The sequence below is a fragment of the Humulus lupulus genome, chromosome 9 (assembly GCF_963169125.1).
Source record: "Humulus lupulus chromosome 9, drHumLupu1.1, whole genome shotgun sequence".
In the NCBI taxonomy this organism is placed as follows: domain Eukaryota; kingdom Viridiplantae; phylum Streptophyta; class Magnoliopsida; order Rosales; family Cannabaceae; genus Humulus; species Humulus lupulus.
Window position 1 is genome coordinate 144,318,808 of NC_084801.1, and position 23,863 is coordinate 144,342,670.

The 23,863-nt window shown below is 39.0% G+C and overlaps 1 protein-coding gene across 2 annotated transcripts; it reads right to left on the minus strand.

Annotated features, from left to right (window-relative positions):
• Positions 1-5,446: 5,446 nt before the first annotated feature.
• On the minus strand, positions 5,447-20,900 carry LOC133800498 (uncharacterized exonuclease domain-containing protein At3g15140). Of its 2 annotated transcripts, none has more exons than XM_062238470.1 (7): positions 20,486-20,900; positions 19,682-19,884; positions 19,458-19,538; positions 18,772-18,897; positions 18,432-18,555; positions 17,962-18,158; positions 5,447-5,655 (listed from the first exon to the last, which is right to left on the minus strand). In XM_062238470.1, exons 1-7 carry the CDS (start codon positions 20,753-20,755, stop codon positions 5,622-5,624), a joined length of 1,035 nt encoding a protein of 344 aa, XP_062094454.1. In that variant the 5' UTR covers positions 20,756-20,900; the 3' UTR covers positions 5,447-5,621. The 2 variants fall into 2 exon arrangements, with proteins under 2 accessions (XP_062094454.1, XP_062094453.1); XM_062238469.1 differs by lacking the exon at positions 5,447-5,655 and adding an exon at positions 17,627-17,864.
• Positions 20,901-23,863: the final 2,963 nt, after the last annotated feature.

Genomic DNA, 23,863 nt, shown 5'->3' on the forward strand with positions numbered 1-23,863 from the left:
TGGAGAATACTTAGATTATGAATTTGAGGACCATTTATGTGAGCATGGTATTCAATCCCAACTCCTTGCACCTGGAACGCCACAACAAAATGGTGTTTCAAAAAGACAGAATAAGACCTTGTTGGATATGGTTAGGTCGATGATAAGTTTCTCATCATTGCCTTTAACATCCTGGGGTTATGCAATAAAATGTGCTTTATACATACTCAATGTTGTTCCATCTAAGTCTATTCAGAAAACACCATTGGAATTATGGAATGGTACTAAACCTAGTTTACGTCATTTTCGTATATGGGGTTGTCCTGCACACGTGCTTAAAGGAAAGACTGGGAAGTTGTAATCACACATTGAAGTGTGCATGTTTGTAGGATATTCCAAAGAAACAAAAGGTGGTGTATTTTATAGTCCCAAAGATAACAAAACATTTGTATCTACAAATGCTATTGTTCTGGAGCATGACTATATAAATAACCACAAACCTCAAAGTAGTGTTGTACTTGAGGAAATCGTCTCAAATAAATAAGACCAATCACCAGCAGTGGCAAATGAAAAACGGCCAGAGGATATTGCTAGTTATAGTAAGAACAATGGAGAGCATCGTCGTACAGGGAGGGTGGGTAAACAACCAATTCACTATGAACATGAAGTTCAGATGCTTGTGTCTGACACAAACAAAGATGATCCATTGACATATAAAGATGCAATGGAAGATTATGACAAAGAAAAATAATTAAACGCCATGGACCTTGAAATGGAATTGATGTATTCCAATTCTTTCTGAACTCTTGAAGATCCACTTGAAAATGTTAAACCTATTGGTTGCAAATGGATATTCAAGAAGAAGAGAGGAGCAGATGGGAAAGTAGAGACTTTCAAAAGGCTACACACAGAAAGAAGGAGTTGATTATGAAGAAACTTTTTCACCTGTGGCCATGCTTAAATCTATCCGCATACTCTTATCCATAGCTACTTGCATGGATTATGAGATTTGGCAAATGGACTTAAAACAACTTTTCTGAATGGCCATCTTGACGAAACCATTTACATGTCTCAACCAGAAGGGTTCGAAGTTAAAGGTCAGGAACAAAAAGTTTGCAAGCTTCTTAAGTCTATTTATGGACTCAAACAATCTTTGAGATCTTGGAATCTTAGATTTGATGAAACAATCAAAACATTTGGTTTTGAACAAAACGTTGATGAACCTTGTGATTACAAACAAATCAAAGATAAGATTGTGGTATTCCTTGTTCTTTACGTTGATGATATTCTAATCATTGGGAATGCCATATAAACATTATAAAAGTAAAGAAGTGGCTAGCTGAGAAATTCCAAATGAAGGATTTGGAGAAGCCAAATATATTATGGGAATTCAGATCTGTAGAGATCGAAAAAACTAAGTTTTGGCACTGTCTCAAGCAACTTATATTGATAAAGTGCTAGAACGCTTTGGCATGAAAAACTCCAAGAAAAATATTATGCCTACTCGATGAGGAATTAAATTGTCTAAAGAACAATGTCCACAAACACCTCAGGAAAAGGAGGACATGAGACAGTATCCCTATGCCTCTACGGCAGGCAATCTAATGTATACAATGTTGTGCACTAGACCTTACATCTGTTATGCAGTAGGGATAGTCAGTCGTTATCAATCCAATCCTGGATTGAGTCATTGGATAGCAGTAAAGAATATTCTCAAGTATCTCAGACATACTAGAGATTACATGCTTGTGTATTCAGATGGAAACCTGAACCCAATTGGATATACTAATTTTGATTTTCAATCAGACAAAGATAGTCGAAAGTCGATATCTAGATCAGTTTTCACACTTGGAGGAGGTGCTGTAGTTTGGAGAAGTATTAAACAATCCAGTATTCCAGACTCCACCATGGAAGTCGAATACATAGCAGCTTGTGAAGCAGCTAAAGAGACTGTGTGGCTAGGAAGTTCTATATTGATCTGGAAATTGTTTCAGGCATGGATAAGCCACTTGTTCTGTACTGTGATAACGATGGGGCAATAGTTAATTCAAAGGAACCAAGAAGTCACAAGAAGGGAAAGCACATCGAGAGGAAATATCACTTTATTCGAGAGATAGTCAACCGAGAAGATATTACTGTCTTGAAGATTGCCTCTGAAGATAATCTTGCAGATCCGTTCACAAAGACTTTATCTATTAAATCTTTTCAGGGTCATGTAAGAAGCATGGGGTTAAGGGAAATGCCTCATTTTCCTTAGGGCAAGTGGAAGATTGTTGGGAATAGTGCCCTTAAAGCAATTGTAGTTGACAATGGTTTTAATGAATTGAATTATTGTGCATATGTAACTCATGTACTATATTATTATTAATAATATTAAGTAAATATTAGAAAATTCTCAAGTTCATCTATGTGGTCTCAATCTCATATTGGTATGAGAGGATCGAGATTGAGATAATGGACTTAAATAGTTCGTAGTAAAATAAAGTTGTGGAATCTTTAGATTAATTACTACTAGTATGGTTCACTAGTATAATGAATACATGTGACCTAGATCCGGGTTACTAGTGTAGTAGGACACTTTAGTGGAGTTGTTTTGCATACTGAGAGTATGTAGAACTGGACCATATGTGATTTGATAATACTTGTTTAAATACCGTTTCGTAGTATTATAAAACATATCAACTAATGATCATATACAAACTGATCTTAATCCTGAAGTTACTATGAACTCTTATATATGTCATTTGATATTTTGATTCATGCGTTACAGTTTGTCAAAACAATCAGTCTAAGAACTATTGTTTTGGGGACTTGATAACTCTATATTTTAGAGTTATTAATTGAGTTTTTGAACTTAAAATTTTAAAGTGGAATAGAGTGTTTGTGTTATTATTGTGTGGTTTTAGTCATTTTGTCTTTTAATTTTGTTTGTGTATTTTGTTTTAATTAATGATAACTCTTATGGAAAATAATGTGATTATATTATAAAAATGTGGTATCTATTTTGAAGGCAAAAAGAAAGGGTGCTTGGAAAGCTTAGTGAAACATGTGCAAGGATATCATCTTGGAGCTGAAATTCTGGCACTTTGTTGTAGCATCAGTCAACTTTGCTGTAGCAAAGTGTGGGCAGCCAACAGCATAAAGTTGGCATATTTGGCATGTGATTAAAGGAGATGGAGAGACTTGAATAGTGGGAGGATGAAGTGGAAAGCAGCTGAAAAAGTCTGAAAAGGAGAGTGGTCCCCACGTGTAGAGAGAGAAAAAGAGGGTTTATACCCTTTTTGAGCCAACAAAAGAAAACACATCTTCTCCAAGAAAAAAAAAACCCAGCCGCCCAACACCATTGAAGGAGTTTTTTCTGCACTTTTAGGAGCTGAAACATCAAGAACAGAAAAGGAAAATCCTAGGAGGAAACTAGAAGAAGAAGAAGAAGAAGAGTTAGAAGACAAAGAATAGAAGATTTCTATCATTTTGGCTTATCTTTCTAAACTCTCTTTTCCTATAATTTTATTTTTCTCATCTTGAACTCTTAAGATAATGTTGAATATATGTTGTGGTGATTTGGTATTTTGACTATGAGCTAATTTGTTGTGTGTTAGGGATATTGATGAACCCTAATTTGTAATCAACCCCAAGGTGTTGAATGTTTTATGCAATTTTTCCCTTGTTCATTTGAGCTATATTTATTATGCAAACTCTTGCTTGAGAATGATCAACTTAGGTGAGAAACAAGCTAGTTTTAATTCCGGAAGGGTTAGAGTTAGTGGAAATGCTTGATTGATGCATGTTGATAATTTTGTTATTGATTATTGGGTAACTTAGGGATATTTTATTCACCTTGCGAACTTGAAGGATTGATGCTTGAAATTATGTTCTTGAAATTAAATTTAGCATAGGAGTATGTGAATTTAATTGATGGAACTTTAACATGAGCATTTGGAAAAATGGTATGTGCATTAAATTGGAAATCCTAGTTACAAGAGAACTTTGCTATGAACTTTGTTGCAACATCAATGACAAAACTACAAATTAGGGGGATTTGATATGCCTAACTTTTATCATAATATTAATCACAACTTGTCATTTTCTATCGTCAGTGCTAAATACCTATTTTAATTCTCTTGTTTAGTTTTTTTTTCTTTAGTTCAATTAATTAAATCATCAAAAAAAATTAATTGTACCCAAATTGTTTGGTGTTGATTTTTACAATATTTGTTTGGCAATCCTTGAGGAGACGATAAAAATTACTTTCATTATATTACTTGTTTGATGATTGTGTACACTTGCACACACTTAGGAAAATTTGCAACATGACTCAATGATGTATATGGCTAGGGACATAACTTAACAAATATGGAATCTACACCTTCTTATAGATTGAATGATGATTCCCTATTGAGTTGGCTTTTGGAGCTGAAAATGTTATTGACGTCAAATTCATAATCAAATTATAAATTAACTTTCACTAGTAAAGTCAATTGTACACTAGGAATCAAGATAAATTAAAAGGGTAAAACGGTAATTTTATTTCCACTTAATTATGAATCATCAATAGATGATTAATTTGTATATAATAATTATATCAATGGATACTTTATGATTACAATAAAGTACTCAGTAAATATATGTCTTTAATTCTCAAGAGTGTAGTCTCATATTTATAGCGGAGTAATCATGAGATTAATATAAATGATTATTAAATCAAAGAGTTTTGGTTAATAATCTTTTATTTATTGGAGCTTGGAATTATTGGTCCATAAGTCCCCGAGACGACTCTATCAACACCATTCAAGGTAAGAGTTGATACAAGGGTCAAACTATGAATGGACTATTTGAGAGAATATTTATTATTTGGGATAAATATATAATTATGTGATAATTGAAGTTGCACAATTTATTAATATATTAAAGCAATTTTCGAAATAGTATAGAAATAAAAGAAATTAATTTTAATCAATTATTTTATTTAAGTGAGAAAGGATAAATATGGATAGTCAAAATTTGTTTTGATTATTATATTTATTTAATTAATAATAAGATGATAATGAAAATTCAAAATTTGAAATTTATGTTGTTGTCTTTTCCTTAAAAATATGATTCCTTATTTGAATTTCTAATTATTAATTAATTAAAATAAATATGTATGAAAAATCAAATCCCCTTATTTTAGGGAAGTGTTACACGAATAAGGTTTCCTGAACTGCCCTGTACATGTACCACTACTGAACTGCCCTATGCATAATCAATTATTGGTTTTTTTTCTTTTATTTAATTAATTAATAAAACATTTTGAAAAAGTTTTTAAAATGGAATGTAAGACTTTGTCTTTAATTATCATTTTTTATTATTATTAAAATGATCACTATTATCTTATTTTTATTATTATGATGATAATGCCTACATATTTTATATAATAGAAAAGAGGAAAAAAGGCTTTTTGAAGCATAAAAAAAATGATCACCTTTATCTCACAAAAGATAAACCTTTCTCTCTAGCATGTAATCACGAGTCTCATGTATTGAGAATACTTTTGATTCACAAATTTGAATTTTGTTCTCTATGTGCTCACCCATATCTTGATGTGTAGAGAACGTCTTGGAAGATCTTGGTGTGAGTACTCTAGCGAGGATAGGAAGATCGAATTATATACAAAACGATTCAAGGACTCTTGATAGGCTGCAAGAGGTAAATTATTTTGTATCAATTTTACAAATACATATTTTGTTGATTAATATATTGCATATTAAAGGATCCTCATATAAAGTTGTTTGTATGAAAATTTTTGTTGTATACAATATTACCATTACCGCAATTTCCACTGCGCACTAGGAGCAATTTCTAACATAAAAGGTTAGCAGATAATACGACCAGAGCTGGAATAGAGTTGCTGGTGGGCCAGTTGGCCAACATCTTGCTACAGTGTACACTGTTGGAGATGATAAAGGAAAGTCAGTTGAGTGATCCACAACTAGCGATGATTAGAGGGGACGTCCTTGTAGCGTCTCAGAATTTTACTTAGCTAGATAGTAGTAGTAATAGTAGCTTGTACTATTTTAGTTTTCGTAAATATTGGTTCAAGCCGGGATTTAGTTGGAAGCTCATAGAAATAGTTATGGATTTTATAAGTTTAACCTATAGTTTAGAAATATTAATTTTAACATAAGGTTTGATTAATATAGCTGGTCCTAGAAATAATATTTATTATAACCTAAGGTTTAGATAGAATAATTAAGAGCGTGACACTTGTCACATATATGTTTATTAAGGATTTAAGCATTTTAGATGAATAGATTATAAATGATAGATCTAGAAGGTCTAGAACCTTCCAGCAGCTGTTAGGATCACATTTTATTTAGTTAAAGCTGTTTTAACAAACTTCAAGTGTGTTGAAAATGTGCAAAAACGTGTTTAAAATATCAGCGTATGCTGATATATTGTAGTTATAGGGGCTGATATAACTACAATCTAAGATTTTCTAAACACTTGGGAAGAAAGAAAGAGTGATATTTCGGTATTGAGGTGTAAATCGAAGTTTAAATCCATCCAAGGTATATTTATCCTCATGTTTAGTTCATTATAGTTCTTTTATTTTCTTTCAGATTCTAACTTGTATTATGGCTTTTGGTTAGGTGTTTGAGTTTCTAGAAACTTAAGGTTTTCGGTAAGTTACTATCTTGATGGTTTATATCTTCTTTTCATTTCCATTTTTTTTAGAAAACTTATGGATCTTACTGTTTGATTTTAGGAGTTTTCCATCCCGTTCTTGTCTCCAATATCCCGGTTTTTTGTAAGGAAACTAGGTTAGATTGTATGTAATGATATGTTTATACACTATATTATGTTTATGTATACATGTATGTATATGTTTTATGTTGTGGTCACTTGGGAAATATAGTTGCTTAGATAGCAAATAAATCCCAAGATTTTTTATAATTTCTGTATATTAGAGTTATGATTAAACCTACCTCGATTAGTAGACAGAGGACATAGATGGTTTATCATATACTATTTTGTGATCTAACCTACCTCGATTAGTAGACAGATGACCTAGATGGTTTTATCACATACTATGGCAATGAGTTAGTGACCATTAATATTGTAGTCCTATGTTTATATGATATACGTTTTTACGTCATATGTTTTAGTAGATTTTCCTTGTTGGGCATTAGGCTCATTCTTTTTATTTTAGATGGTGCAGGAAAATAAACTTGGAGGGCGGGACAGATTCATGGCAGCTTTGACATGTGTATTGGGAGAGGACGGAAATGAATGGACTGCTGGAAAAGATCGAGGATGAAGTTTATATTTTGAGTATTTTTAATTTATGTATTTGTTTTTCCGCACTTAGTACTTGAACAATTAACTCAAGGTTTATGTTTTCTTTATGTTTTTATGTAATAATAATGAGATCTCGTATTTTGGATTTTTATAATAAAGTTATATTATTTTATGCATGTATTCCAAAATAGTAGCTATGTCTTAGTAGTCTTAATGGTCCGATGTCTTAGAATTAGTCGGGGCATTACAGTCGTAGCTGGAGTGGATAGGGATTATACAGTGTCAGATATGGGCTTGTTGAGATACAAGGCTCGGATCTGTGTTCCGATGGACATTGTTATCAGACAGGAGATTCTGGATGAATCTCATACTACCACTTACTCTTTGCATCCAGACACCACGAAGATGTACCAGGTTTTGAGATCGCTATATTGATGGCCTGAGATGAAGATGAGTGTGACCGAATATGTGACTAAGTGCTTAATATGTCAGCAAGTGAAGGTTGAGCATCAGAGACTACTAGAGCTACTACAGCCTCTGGATATCTCATAGTGGAAATAGAAGGATATCACAATGAATTTTGTGGTTGGGTTACCTAGGACCGTGAGTCAACATGATTCGGTGTGGGTTATTGTGGATCGATACACCAAATCGACTCACTTCTTACCAATGAGGACGACATATACAGTTGGCCAGTACGCAGATTTCTATGTGAGAGAGATAGTGCGCCTTCATGGGGCTTCGAGGTCGATCGTGTCAGATCGGGACCCTACATTTACTTCCAAGTTTTTGGGAAATCTGCAGAAGGTCATGGGTACACAGTTGAAATTCAGTACAACTTATCATCCTCGGACAAATGGACAATCTGAGAGGACGATACAAATATTAGAGGACATGCTGCGAGCATGTGTACCAGACTTTGAAGGATCATGGAGTATATTTTCCCTTGATAGAGTTTTCCTACAATAACAGCTATCAGTAGACCATTATGGTGACTCCTTATGAGATGTTGCATGGTAGGAAATGTAGATTGCCCATTCACTGGGATGAGATGGGGGAAAGGAGATACTTGGGTCCCAAGGCAGTTCAAAGAACCAATGAGGCTATTGAGAAGATCAGAGCTCGGATGCTCACTTCTCAAAGTAGACATAAAAGTTATGCTAATCTGAAACGCAGGAACGTGGAGTTCCAAGTGGGAGACTATGTCTTCCTTAGAGTCTCACCATGGAAAGGGGTGAGGAGATTTGGGAAAAAGTGCAAGTTGAGCCCTAGATTTCTAGGACCGTTTGAGATCCTGGAGATGATTGGTTAAGTGGCCTATAGATTGGCCTTACCTCTAGAATTGTCGGCCGTACACAACGTGTTTCATATTTCGACACTTTCGAAGTATGTGTCAAACGTGACTCATGTGTTGAGTTACGAGGATCTGGAGCTACATGCAGATCTCTCCTATAAGGAATAGATAGAAAGGACAAGGTCCTGAGAAACAAAACCATACCTTTGGTTAAGGTATTATTGAGGAACAACAAGGTCAAGGAGGCGAACTGGGAGTTAGAGGCCAACATGTGGGATCAGTATCATGAGTTGTTCAGGTAAAATTTTGAGGACGAAATTCCTGTAAGGAGGAGATAGTTGTAGCGTCTCAATTTCCCTAATAAGGCTTAATGCCTTAATTAGGGGGCCAGGATGGCAATAATTGATTTAATTACATTATTATGTGATTTGATGCATGAATAAATGATTTATGTGAGTTATATTATAATATGACTGTATTTGCATGCATGTGAGACCGTTTCTTTCTAGAAGGGTATTTTAGTAATTTTGGCTCGTTGAGGGCATACTTGTATATATATGTGTGTATATTGATTGGGACCACATTATTATGTGGATATATTTGGGTTATTCGGCACAAGACGATCCTAGCGAGCAAAGTAGCGGTTTAGTCATAACGGAGTCAAATACCCAGCTCGGGGCGAGCCTAGGGGTATTTTGGTAATTTAGTACATTACCAGAATTTATCAGGTAATGAGAAATTATTTGATGAGTATTTGAGGTACTAGAATTAATGGGGAAGTTATGAGATGATTTGTAAATTAGTGAAAAGTGGTGGTCAAGGACCACTTTGCCCTTGAGGGCACCAAAGGACCTAAGCTTGACTAGGGGTAGTTTGGTGTTTTCTGGGTTTTGGGATGACATAGCATAGTGAAACTCTTAGAATCTGGTGGAAACAAATAGAAACAACTCTCTCTCCCTCCCTCCCTCCCTCCCTCCCTCTCTCCTCTCTCTCTCTCTCTCCCCCTCCCCCTCCCCCTCTCTCTCTCTCTCTCTCTCTCTCCCCCCCTCCCCCTCCCCCTCTCCCTCTCCCTCTCTCTCCCTCCCTCCCTCCCTCCCTCTCCCTCTCTCTCTCTCCCTCCCTCTCCCTCCCTCTCTCTCTCTCTCTCCCTCCTCCCCCCCTCCCTCCCTCGCTCCCTCCCTCCCTCTCTCTCCCTCTCCCTCTCTCTCTCTCTCTCTCTCTCATTCTCTTAGCTTGGGGTGTTTTTGAATTTTGGAAGAAGAAAAGCTCAAGGATTGGGAAATTGAGGCTAGAACTTGGGCATGGGCAGTTTAAAGATTGAATTACACAGCTAAGGTAAGCTCTAACCCCTGTTTTGATTCAAGATTGTTTTGGTTTAAGGGTGTTCTTGAGCTTTGAAGCTCAAGATGTGGGTTTTGAGTTTTGGTGGGATTTTGATCACGATTAAGGTTGGGTTTTGGTGGTCTTAATTTATTAATGAGGTTCTGAGGCTGGATTGTGAGTTTGGGTTGTGTTTAGGTTAGATTTTGGTGGTTTGAATTTAGGGAAAACGTAGGAGAAAAATCCAAGATTTCTGGGTTCGCAGGGGAGTGCCCCTACCCTAGGGGGTTGGGCGCCCCAGCGCTGTGCAGAGCAAGGCCCTTGGGGCTCTCTATTTGGGTTTGGCACCCCTGCCCTTGTACTGAGCGCCCCTGCGCTATGCATGGGAGTTCTTGGGGGCTTTCTGTTTTGTTTAGGTGCCCCTGCGCTATACCAATCCCAGCCAAGCCCAATTTTAGGGCTTGGGAAGGACTTGGAGGCTCGAGAGATGGTTCCACCACCCAGTTGGGTGGGATTGGAAGTTCCGAGAGCACTGGAGTGATCCCAAAGTTGGTTTTTGGGATTGAATCCTAATGAGACTATTACTTATGGTTGTGACTAAGTTACTGCTAGGGCTTGTGGCAGGATCGTGCTCGAGGGTCGTTCATATTTAACTTGTGCTTGAATCAAAGGTAAGAAAACTCCACCCAATACATGTTGTATGCGATTAGGGATTGACCCGGTTGTTGAATATAGATTTGATTAAGGCTTGGGCCCCTGTAAATGTGCGTGATTATGATTATGTTTGCGATTAGTTGATTAAGCATGCTAAATGCTCTGTATCTGGATATTTGCTATATAATGTATGCATGTTTGCATTATCTGATTGAGAAAGCATTGACTTATAAGTCAAATGTGGCAATAGCGCACTAGTCGTTGTGATTAGGCCTAATCAGGAGTGCATCATGCGCTTGTCCGACCCAATGGTCGTGGAAAATTAAGCGCCAGGTACGTTGGGCCAGCTCCAAGGCTAGTTATACAGAGGATAGAGCAATGGGCCTCAGGGTGACTTATTAGTCTCATATCCTAGGACTGGGCCCCGGTGTGAATCATTAATCATTTATTTAGGACAACGGGCCCCGCTGTGACGCTGCAGTCACTTATCTAAATAGAATGCATGAATGAGTATGGTTATTACTGCTAGGCATGCTTATTATGATTCTGTAATATGTTATTAACTGCTTATGAGCATGTTTAAGTTTTCTTGTTGAACCTTGGCTCATGGGTGCTATGTGGTGAAGGCAAGGGGAAATGGAAGCTGGATAAGTCATGAGTTGGGGAGCTTCGGTAGCGACATGTACATATGCAGCTACTCGACCACCACGGTCGGGGTTTCTTAGAGGAACTAGGGTCAAGCCCTATTTTGCTGCTTAGGTTGGCTGTTTGTAACTTTAAAGTTGTAATTACCCATTTTGGAACTGTAAACGATTTTGTAAATGTTTATTTTGGGATCCCATGTACGAACTTAACATTTTAATAAAATGATTGTTCCCTTTTGTCCTAAATTTCTAACCCTAAGCCGTTAATCACATTTAGTTGCACGTTTATGACCAAATGACTCGATTAGTGAGCCTAGCACTATTTGAAATACATAGTGTAACGGTCTTGGCTAACCAGGGCATTACACTTAATTTCCGAGAAGCCACCATTAGACAAAAGGTTAACTTCTCCATAAGCGGGTACCTGGATTCTGCCCCGAGGAGTTTTTTACTTGTATAGTACACGGGGTGCTGGACACGACTTTCCTCGTACACCAAGGCAGCACTGATGGCATCTTTCGACACAACCATATAGAGGAGGAGGGGTTCTCCATCTATGGGCTTCGAGAGGAACAATGGGCTGGCCATGTGCGTCTTTAATTGTTGGAATGCCTATTCACACTCCTCCGTCCACTTGAACCTCTGACCTCCTCGGAGTATGTTGAAGAATGGTATGCACTTGCCAACTGCCTTAGAGACAAAGCGGCTTAGGGTTGCTATCCTCCTGGTGAGGCTCTGCACATCTTTATGCTTGCGGGGGGATGGCATATCAACTAAAACTTTGATATTCTCAAGGTTTGCCTCTATTCCTTTGGCGCTGACAATGAAACCCAAGAACTTCCTAGAGGCAACTCCAAAAGTGCACTTTTGGGGGTTCAACTTCATCCCAAACCTGCGAAGGACCGAAAACACTTCTGCTAGGTCTGTCACGTGGTCGAGGGCCGTTCTAGATTTGACCAGCATGTCATCAACATAAACCTCCATGTTCTTACCCAACTGGTTCTTGAACTTATGGTTTACCATTCCTTGATAAGTGGCCCCTGCGTTCTTAAGCCCAAAGGGCCTTACTTTGTAACTGTACACCCCTTTGTCATTCTGGAAGCTGGTGTGCTCTTGGTCCACAATATGCATGGAAATCTGGTTGTACCTCGAGTACGCGTCTGTGAAGGACAAGAGCACTATGAACCCTGTGTCCCTTGGGGGATACCAAGATAAGGCCTGCTCTAGCTCCATTTTCATTGGAGGAAACATCACAAACAACTTCCATACAGGCTCGATCGCTTGGGCCTCCTCGGGTCACTCATGTGTCCTTGTGCACTCGGCAATGAAATCTACTAGTGCTTGTCCATTTATGGCAGTCCTCAAATGGTAGGTGATGTCGAATTGTCTCAGTTCGACCGCCCATTTGAGGAGTCTCTCGGAGGGCTCAGACTTCTGGAGGACCTGCCTTAAGGGCTGGTTGGTGAGGACCCTGAAGGATGCGCCTGGAAGTAGGGCCCTAGCTTCCGAGAAGCTATCATCAGGCAAAAAGTCAGCTTCTCCATGAGCGGATACCTAGACTCCGCTCCAAGGAGTCTTTTGCTCACATAATAAACGAGATGTTGGACACGACCTTCCTCACAAACTAAGGCAACACTTATGGAATTCTCAGAGATAGCCATGTAGAGGAGGAGAGGTTCCCCATCTACAGGCTTCGACAATATGGGAGGATTCGCCATGTGTGCCTTCAACTGCTGAAATGTCTGTTCACACTCCTTCGTCCATTCAAACCTTTGACCTCCTCGAAGGGTGTTGAAGAAGGGAATGCATTTATCGGTTGCCTTGGAGACAAAGCAGTTAAGAGCTACAATCCGACCAATCAGGATTTGCACATCCTTGTGATTTCTGGGGGATTGCATCTCTATCAAGGCTTTGATATTCTCGGGATGAACCTCTATTCCTCGGGCGCTGACGATGAACCCCAGGAACTTCCCAGAGGCTACTCCAAAAGTGCATTTTTGGGAATTTAACTTCATCCGGAATTTGCAGATGATTGAGAATGATTCCGCCAGATCTTTCACGTGGTCGGGGGCTGTCCTTGACTTCACCAGCATGTCGTCCACATAAACCTCCATGTTATGACCAAGTTGGTCTTTGAACATTTTGTTTACCAGTCTTTGATACGTGGCACCAACGTTCTTGAGACCGAAAGGCATCATCTTGTAGTAGTAGATGCCTTTTTCTGTTCGGAAGGTGGTGTGCTCCTAGTCCGCGACATGCACGGAGATTTGATTGTATCCCGAGTATGCGTCCATAAAGGACAAGAGCTCATACCCGGAGGTAGCATCGACCACCTGATTAATCTTCGGCAAAGGAAAGCAGTCATTTGGGCAAACCTTGTTGATGCCAGAGAAGTCGATGCATGTCTCCAGGTTTTGTTAGGCTTAGGCACCAGGACTGGATTTGACAACCACTTCGGGTATTGAGCGTCTCGGATGAAACCATTCGCGAGAAGCTTGTCGACTTCCGCCTTGGTCTGGTCAATAGTCCTCCTTTTCTGTTGCACTGGGGCAACATTTGGATCAATACTCAAGGTGTGGCATATGATATTCAAGTCAATGCTCGTCATGTCAGAGTGGAACCATGCGAAGACATCTTGGTTTTCCTTGAGAAAGCTGACTAAAGCTTCTCGAACCTTCGCCTTGAGGTTCTTCCCTACCTTAATTTTTCTTTCAGGGTTATAGTCGTCAAGGACAACTTCTTCGGCCTCCTCCATTGGCTCGATATCCCTTTCTTCTCCAACCTTGGGGTCCAACTCGTTGGACTCCCTATCTTCTTGTATAGCCTAGACCTTCATCTCCTCCGGAGGAGGCTGCTCGGGGGCTACAACTTCAACAACCATTAATGGATGTTTCAGTGACATGTTGTAGCACTGACGAGCCTCTTTTTGGTCTCTGCGGACAGTGCCTATTCCCGCCTCGGTGGGAAATTTCATGCATAAGTGGCGTATGGAGGTGACTGCCACAAATTTCATTAGGGTCGGACGTCCTAAGATGGCATTGTATGCGAAGCAGTCTACGATCAGAAAAGTGCAATACTTGAAGGCTTGGCGATGCACTTCTCCAAGTGTCACTGGCAGCTTAATTTTCCCCATAGGAATGAGAACTTCCCTCGAGAACCTGAAGAGAATGGAGGTACACGGGGACAAGTCATTCATGTTCAGCCTAATCTTCTCGAAGGATGCCTTGAACAGGATGTTAACAGAACTCTCGTTATCCGCTAGGATTCGGGCCACCATTTTGTTAGAAATCTGGCTCTCGACCACTAGTGGATCGTGGTGGGAAAGTGTACCCTTCTAGTGTCGTCCTCTGAGAACGTGATGACCTAGTCTATCACCCGAGGCATCTGTGCTGAGAGCTGGGCTAGTGCCAACACTTCATCGTCATGGTTTAGGGTCCACACATAGCGATTCTGTGAACCCCTCGATGTGCCCTCCAGGTAGGGTCCTTCGGAGATAGTCTCTACTCTCCCGTTCACTGGGGGAGGTCCATGGGCTACCTGTTGTGGCGGTGCCACATGCACTAGGCTTGGGGCTTAAGGAGGTGCCACTTGTGGAGGAGACATGACTGTGGCTGTAGCCTGAGCAGGGTGTGCTCTGGCCCTAGCATACTGGTGGAGATGCCCTAGTTTAATGAGATTTTCAATCTCGTCTCAAAGTTGTCTGCATTCATTGTTGTGGTGCCCCACATCATTATGGAATCAACAAAACTTAGAAGAATCTCTTCTCTCCCAATCTCTCCGGAGAGGCTGAGGTTTTCAGTAGTGGATCTACTACTTCGTGGGTAAGAAGATGTTCTCCCGAGTATCCACCAAGTCGGTGCACTCGGAGTATTTTGGAGTATACTTCTCATCGGGAGCCGCTCTAGTTCTCTTGGGCCTCTTGACCTTGCCTTTTCCCTTGCGTTTGCTTTTGCTAGGGGTCTCGTTGGGCGCCGCTGATTGGGTTGGAGCTGCTATTCCAGCACTGAATGCAGGCTGAAATGCACTGTATCCAGTGGGGGTTGCTCCATAGCCGAACGGAGCGACACTAAAACCAGCTTGTGGAATGGTTGGGTTGTACTGCGGTGCACTCACTACACTCATTTGTACGGGAGTGTATGGCGAGAACTGGGGTCCCGGAACCACCGTATTCGGGATTGCTGGAGTAGGGAAGGAAATTGGTCCTCCGAATGCTCCAATCTAGGCGTCTTCCCAATTGATATATTCTTGGGCCCGATGTATGAAGTCGTCAAGCCTGTGGCATCCTCTCTACTGGAGGTCATCCCATAGTGGAGAACTTGCTCTGATGGCAGCTTGTAAGGCCATTAGTTGTTGGCCATCGTCGACCCTCTTGGTCCTAGCTGCTTCCTCCTTAAAGCGCTTGATGTAAGCCTTAAGGGTCTCGAGAGGTCCTTGCTTTATATTGGTCAAAGCATTGACCTCGAAATTCACCTTCCGAGCAGCTATGAATTGCCTACGGAAGGAAGTGGAGAGTTGTTGCCAAGAGTGGATGGATCCTGGTTGGTGCTTCTTGAACCACTCATCTGTTGGTCCCGTCAGAGTCAACGGGAAGAGGTGGCACTTGGCATCCTCTAAAACGCGATGAACCGACATCAATCGGTTGAACTTCGAGAGATCGTCAGTGGGATCCGTTCCTCCGCTGTATGGAGTGATGTCTGACATCTTGAAGCCTCATGGCAACGGGGCTTCTACAATGTGAGGAGCACAAGGCTCCCCATCGTCATCATCTGAGTCAGAGTCATGGCCTTGTCTCCAGACCATCTTGAGCATAATCCTTTTTAAACTCTCCAATTCTACACGGAGAGGGTCGTAATCTTGATTGACACTCTTTGTTGAGAGTTCTTTCCTCCAAGCATTAAGATTGTCTCGGAGGTCTGGTTGTTACTGTCACTCGGGGTAGTCCTCGGGAGCTGCCTTGTGCTTGCGAGCATTCAGATCATCTCGTAGGTCAGGCTGTGCGCGGTGGTGACCATTGTCCTCGGGGTATCTCACCTCGGTCTTCCCCTCGGAAGCAACATATTCGTTATTAACCGAGACACTAATTCCTCATCCTCGGTTAGCGAAGATGTTTCTCCTGTTGGCCCTTTGGCCAAAGTTTCTCTAAGGCTGGCGAGACAACATCGCTAGGCCTAACACGGTCTGCCAAGGCATACCCTGGCGGGAGGCCTTGGGCTCCGCAAATGCTAGCGGCCTGGCGGTGTCCTCGGGCACCATGGTCCTGGTGATCATTGGCCATTCTCGGGAACTGAATGGGCTCGGAGGCACGAATAGTCATTTTTCTCTTTTGAGAAGGCTTTTCATCATCCTTCCCCTTGCCACAATCTTGTGGTGAAGGTGGGTTCTAACTCCAACTGGGTACATAGGTGGCATGCCACCTGACGTATCTTGCGTTACATCAGTGGGGTGCTCGGGAGGCACACCCACTGGCGTAGCAGATGACACTCCAGCTGGGTGCACGGGTGGCATGCCAGTTGGCTGCCGCTGCCTAGGTGATACTTCTCCATGAGGGTCCAATTGCAGCCCTTGAACAACCAAAGTGGTCTTCATGGCATGCACCACCTTCGGTAAGGCGACGATATTCCCCTCCTGGGCCTCAATCTTTTCCTGTTGGAAGGCGATTTGACCTTCAAGGGCAACCACTTCTGGTGGCTCCTCTGTGTAAAACGACTGAGAGTAGTCACTCTCGTAGTAGTCGCCTCCATCCTCGCCGTTGTAATCGACATTTTCATTGTAGTCGTCCTTGGACACCTTCGGGTTAGCTGGTGGAGGTCCAAAGAATGCTTCTTGCAGACTTGGATGGAGAAGACGAATGATATCATAACTGTGGTCCTCGGGGCGTATCTCGCCTAATGGCAACCTTCTCTAAGGTCGGTGCACGAAGATGACAAATGACTTACCTTCCGAGGAACTCTGGGGAATTCTTAGCTTCTGCGGAGCTTAATTAGTCTCTTATGGCTGTCACGTGTCAGTTGATGAAAACACAGACAACATATATGCATATATATTTGTATATTGTTTTATGTATACAATTAATTATATATATGTATATATATTATTAATTTAAATATAATAAAAAAATACTAAAAGTAATTAAAAAAATTAATATTGAAATTTTTATCTAGTTTATGACATATTTTAATAAAATTACAAATTCATGAGAAAAAAACCCATAAAAGTGTAAACAAATAAAATATGTCATACAAAACTTAAGAAGAAAAAAAATACTATATTTAACAAAGTTTTAAAAAAATCCCATATTTCATGAATATTGCATTTTGATGAATATAAACTCAAATTTCCCTTTTAAAATGAGTTGTGACAAAAGGACAAACACATGCATGGGATTTTTATAAGATGGCTCAACACAATTAATAATAATATCTACCTCAACACGACTCAATTTGTAATTATTTAGGGCTAGCACAATACAATTAGAATTATATATAATGTTTTAATTGGTTCAATTTTTACACAAACATGATAAATTTCTAAATTTATTATATATAATATCATAAGGTGGGATTGGTGAGTAGGTTTTAAGGACCATGCCCTGTGTGTAGGGGAGGATCATTTTCATTGTAGAGCTTTGCCTTGGTTACTATCAAAGTTGAATCGAACTGTAGACCTTCATGGGTTGCGAAAGAGCAATTTTGCAACTAAACAATGCAACAGTGTGTGAGAGAGATTGAATCAATTTCTCTCTCTCTCTCTCAATTCATATTACCAAAAAGGTGCAAAGCTAAAAATAGCTACCTTATTCTATTTTTGAATAGAAATTCAACTTCATCATGATGATCAGGCTTCCTCCTGGCAGTAATTGATATTAGTGCACCATCGGCGAGCATGCGTTGTAATACTCTCGTAATGTTCTTCGTGTCATCAAAGCCGAGATGGTGACTTCCTAACGAGGGGATACAGAGTTCTTTCATCATTGTCATCATTCCTGTGGCCTGCCATCCACAACCAAGCAAACACAATCATAACAGATAACTGATAGAACCACATTATTTCATGAACTTCAACTTTGGGGAGAACTTAGTCCGACCAATGGTGATAAAATTAAGCTCTGATCTGGTTAAGGTAAAATATACCATATGATAAGAAAAGGCACACAGCAATAATTTCTTACTTGAAAAGTTCGAATTTAAAATGTTAGGTAAGCAGATTGGAGAACCAGAGTGATTATGCTGGCAAGAATTTAATTCGGATCTATATGAACTAACCCTTCTCTTGTAGAAATTAAGATACACATCTTTGAGATTGATCCACTCCATAAAATATGAGGGAAGCTTCAACATTGATGCTTTGCATTGCTGAGGGACCTTTGTCTTTAAATCCCAGTTTCCACTGAAACAAGTAGAACAAGAAAAAGGTCAGAAACTTCAGATAATAAACTATCAGTGCCAAGTGTTGTCTATGGGAGGCATTTTAAAATTTCAAAGCAACTCAAAACAAAAGCTGCTATTGCTAGAAACTATATGATACCCAAAAAGAAGAAAAGTATGAGAAGGCCATCCAGTGCAAAGGAGAATAGAAGTACATAATAAGAATAACCAAACTTACCATGTTACAAATGCAGCTCTGTTAAGAGAACCACCCGAATGCTTTTCCCACAATTGATGATGAGTCAACCAAGCCTCAAATTGTTCAATAACATCTGTGAATAGTATAGCTGTATCATGCCAGACACTGCATTTTTCAAATGTTATATTACCTTCTCATACTAGCACATAGTCTTTGACATTTGACAGAACCTTCAAATGACACATTTGACAGCTCTAGTAGTGTATGTGACCCAAAACTTCAACTTTCAAATTCTAGGTAATTTGCGTAATGCATAATATTATATTTTTGCACTTGCAATTGAGAATAGATACACTTCCACACTGAAGAAACATTAATTAAGGGTAGCAAGCAGTGCAACAAACACCCTCCCTGGATTGTTGGAAAAAAAATTCTATGAGACTCTGGAAACAAGGTGAAAATTCCTTTCCTATTTCATTTTTGTTAAAGAGGTTCCTCAATGGGGATTATACTAAATTGCAAAAGCAACATCAATATTATCACAAATATCAGCAGGACAAGAATCCCCATCCCCTCTAACAGTAAATAAATAATCTATACCATATTTCATTGTTTGATATATTAATAATTCCTGAATTATTTTATTTTAGTTTCATTGACCTTCATAGGAAACTTGGTTCGTTCACCATTTATTGAGTACTGCATGATGAAATTTAGTGGCTCACCCATCGGCTCCAAATTTTCCATATTTGCCTTCAATGTACTCATTTATCCTTTGTTCACCCATTAATGCGGGTCTCACAAACCTGCAGGTGATTGATGGACTGATGCAATAAGTCAATGGTGAAAATGTAATGAAGTTATGCCTCTAATTGTAATGGAGGAGCTAATGAGAGAAAAACACACACAAGCACACATTAGAATATGCAAAGAAGAGAGCAGAGTGAACCTGTGGAAAAAGTCAACCACTTCCATGGTTTTGGCATCAATCATCACAACAGGGAACTCAAGAATTTCAACCTTACCCTCCAAATCCAGCACAAGGAAGAAATCTGAATTCTGAGGACACATTTTATTTAAGTTGGAAACATCAACTTGAAGATCCCAAGAGCAGTCGTGGTTGAACTTCTCCATATGCATAGGATCATCCAACTACAAATAGATGAGATTTTCTTCAGTAACAGATTATGAGTTTTCTTATTTATAAAAACTATTAAACTTTAAGGTTCAATAGACACAATTCACATATTAACAAAGTTCATACCTTAAAGAAGGATTCAAAATGGCACTTTAATGCAGATAATGAAGATACCAGACACAATTTTAGCTATGATTTCAAAAATTACTAGAATTGCATGAATACATGCTTAAATCTCCAAGTAGATGACCTAGAAACACCTCCCGTGGATCACAAGAACAAGAAGAATAAAATCTCCTACAATCTTTATAAAAAAGTGCTAACTAAGCAAATAATTTATTCGCATGCATAACACTAGCTTGATGAATCTATAACAAGTTCAATTATACTTCGATAAAGGGAAACAATACATATCTAACAGTACATCCTTATCCCAAACCGAGCAAACTTTCATTGAGACATTTTAACAAACAGAAAATATACATTAACAAAGATCCACTCTCTCCAGACACAGAGCCAATTAACTGGAAAGCCAGATTGAAAAATACTAATAAGGCAAGTTCATATTAGCTAAGATCACTGGTTTGGATATTTGGTCCAGAAAATCATCTTTACCATAGTGCACTTTCCTTGTGTGTAGTACAAACACATGGGCTTCCACCGAGTCTGACTCATCTTTGAGTACGAAGGTGTCGACGCATCTTGGGGTTGGGAGGAAGCTGAGACGACGGTGGAAATGGTGACGAGTGGACGAAAGGCTGGAAGAGAGGGTGAATCAATGGGAGAAGAAGACAGAGACATGGAAATGGGAAGCAAGTGAAAGAGAGCGGAAGAGTAGAGTGGAGAAACTCTAGACACGAGAGGAAGAACTCTTGTGAGTCCCATTGTCAAAACAAAGGGTTTTTTGAAGTTTCAGTAACAGGGATTTTGTTGGTTGTTTCAGGGGACAGTTATGGTTGGAAGTCAGAACCGGAAGAGATACGTTTCTCTTTTTTCAAACTCAATTATGCATGTTAAGGAAACCCAGTAAGTATATTTTATTAATTTATTTATAGGAATGGGTGGAAAAATAGATTGGGTTCATTTTGCATTTGGGATTAGTTTTGATTTGCTTATTTATGCTGTAGGTGCATCTAAAAAAATATATCATTCTTTAATATCATTCCAAAATAGAGAATATACTTATTTGGTACCCTATATTTTTGCAAAGTATCATTTTGGTACCCTCTGTTTTCAATAATACTCATATGATACTCTGTATTTTAAAATCGTACATATTTGGTACCATAAACTCAGATTTGATATATAAAATTTTGTTAATTTAATCAAACTGCTGTCAATTATGTAAGTTACAAATTTAAATTTAATTACATAATTACATATAACTGATGACAGTTTGATCATATTGACAAAATTTTATCTATCAAATCTGAGTTTAGGGTACCAAATATGTACGATTTTAAAATACAGGGTACCATATAAGCATTATTGAAAACAGAGAGTACCAAAATGATACTTTGAAAAAACACAGGGTACCAAATGAGTATATTCCCTTCCAAAATAATACTACTATTTGTTTGGTTTTCAAAAATACCCTTATCATTTTCTTAGCATCCATCTTTCTTCTCTCTCTCCTCTCTTTCTCGAGTCACCTTTATTCTTTAGAGTTATGGCACTCACCACCAAACCATCATCGCTACTAAATTTCTTTGAGAAAACGTCTACAACTTTGGTATCCACCTCTATTTTTTTTTTCTTCTCTTTTAAAGTGTCAATGGAGAATAAAATAAAATGCCCCATGATACTTTTTGATGATATAAAACTTAAACCTACTAAAAATTCAATTAAGACACTAATTTATACATTTCGAATATATCTGTGCATGATTTTTTGGTTTTTTTTGCAATTTTTTTCAGAATTTTTTAGATTTGAAATTTAAAAATTTGCAAAAAACTCGATAGACCTCGATGCCCAGCTCGATGGGCCGTTAAAAATCATGATTTTCATGAAAAAAATCACTTGCCTTGATAGGTCTCGACATGCCTCGATGCAAATCAATGCAATTAATAGAAAGTGCATAACTTTTCACTCAGGTGTCCGTTTGAGGTGATTTTTTTGTTTTGAATTTGGGTATTTTCTTGAGATCTACACGTCTAGGATGTGTACATACACATTTGGGAAGTTGAAAGTTTGAAAACATACCCAACTTTGAAAATATAAGGGTATTGTTTTGAACTTTGATGTGTTTTCAAGCTTTCAACTTCCCAAATGTGTGTGTACACATCTTAGATGTGTAGAGATCAAGAAAATACCAAAATTCAGAAAGAAAAAAAATCACCTCAAACGGACACTCGAGTGAAAAGTTATGCACTTTCTATGAATTGCATCGAGGTGTGTCAAGGCCTATCGAGGCCTATCGAGGTGGCATCGAGGTGTGTCGAGTCATATAGTTTTTTTTGCATGATGTTGACGCAGTTTTTCGCCAACAGTGTATTAAGAAGTAATAAGGGTACTTTAGTGCTTGATGGTAAACCGTAACGAAAATAACAAGAATTCACTCAAAAACACAACTTTTACGTGGTTCAGTGGTTAAAATCCACCTAGTCCACGAGTCAATATTATTGTTGTTTCTCTCTATTTTGGAAGAGTTTCGGTATTAGAGAATAATCGGTCCATTCCCTATTCAATATTCCCAGTATTTATAGGGGAATTCCATGATCAGGTTTGGGTAACCGCGTGAGTCAATCACATAATTACATATTGTCTATATTTAGCACAAATCATTCCCATTTGTGTTGGGAGATGATTTGATAACAAAATAAATATGTTCTTGCTATCTCGGATAATAAATATGACAGCCTGACCATGAATAAGCGTATAAACAAATCCCGAATCTTTGGGGATCCTTTAATATGCGTTGTATCTGAATCACCATGAGCTGCATATCTCTCACGAGCTTGTGCTCTGCCAGCCATCTGTGACTCGAGCTAGTGCTTTGACAACTATCTTATTCTTAGTTCGTGGTAAAGTTAGGATGCCTAACACTAGGTCTGACCATTACAAATCTCGAGTTGTCCACGTGGATAACAATCAAATATCCTACTTGGTTATTTTTCCATGTATTTATCTGCCAACTGTACCCGAGCTGAATGAATGAACTCGTGCTAAAATTAGGGTACAAAATTTTCCCCTAAGCTCCTGCTTGTGTTTGATGTCATCATTTTCTGACATACGCAGTAGGGGCTTTTAGACTTCTATCACATAAAACCATGCCTGCTTGCTACTCGAGTGATGGACACGTGGTTTACCGCAATTGGCATCTATTCGGGTTTCGAGGACTGAAATAATTGTCTTGTCAACTTTTTGCCGCCATCTGGTCTATTTAATCTTGGCACTTGGATCTCGAGATACCCCAATTGGGTGGCCCAGATTAATTTATGTAGTTTACATATAAATAGGGTGATCAGACTTCAAACCTCACCACCTTTGCATTTGAAAATTTCCCATTTCTAAACTCTCAAGCTTCCCTTCTTCTTCCTCAAAATCCCCAAAACTGTTCATCGTGCCCAGACATTCAGAAGCTTTCCAGGAGCTTCCCGTTGCCGAATCTACATCCTCTAATCACTGAACATATTTCCTGTAAGTATCTCATCCCTTGATTTGAAAAGTTATCATTTTTTTTGTTATCCAATGAGATTTCTGTTTTCAACAATGTTCGTTCGCAATGTTCATTGTTTGTTATCGTTAGGCTATTTCTAAATGTTTATAGGAAATAGGTCTCGATTTCGGTTCAATGGGTGAACCCTAACATGTTTTTGAAATAAGACATTCATAAAACTGGGCAAATTTCTAGGTTAATCTGGGGTAGCCCTCATGGCAAATTAGTTCAAAGAATACCCATTCGGGGTAAAGAAACTGAAGGGTTTTTAGTTTTAATATCATGTAGCTTAGATGTTACACTTCCTTGAGTGGTTTCACACTAAATCGCTTTCC

Excerpts from the sequence above, each read along its gene's own strand:
- LOC133800498 (XM_062238469.1), bottom strand. The coding sequence starts at position 20,755 with ATGGGACTCACAAGAGTTCTTCCTCTCGTGTCTAGAGTTTCTCCACTC. Across the intron at positions 19,885-20,485 it reads CACAAGGAAAGTGCACTATG|TTGGATGATCCTATGCATAT; the intron begins GTAAAGATGATT and ends ATCTATTTGTAG. Across the intron at positions 18,898-19,457 it reads GGAAAATTTGGAGCCGATGG|TGTCTGGCATGATACAGCTA; the intron begins GTGAGCCACTAA and ends TGAAAAATGCAG.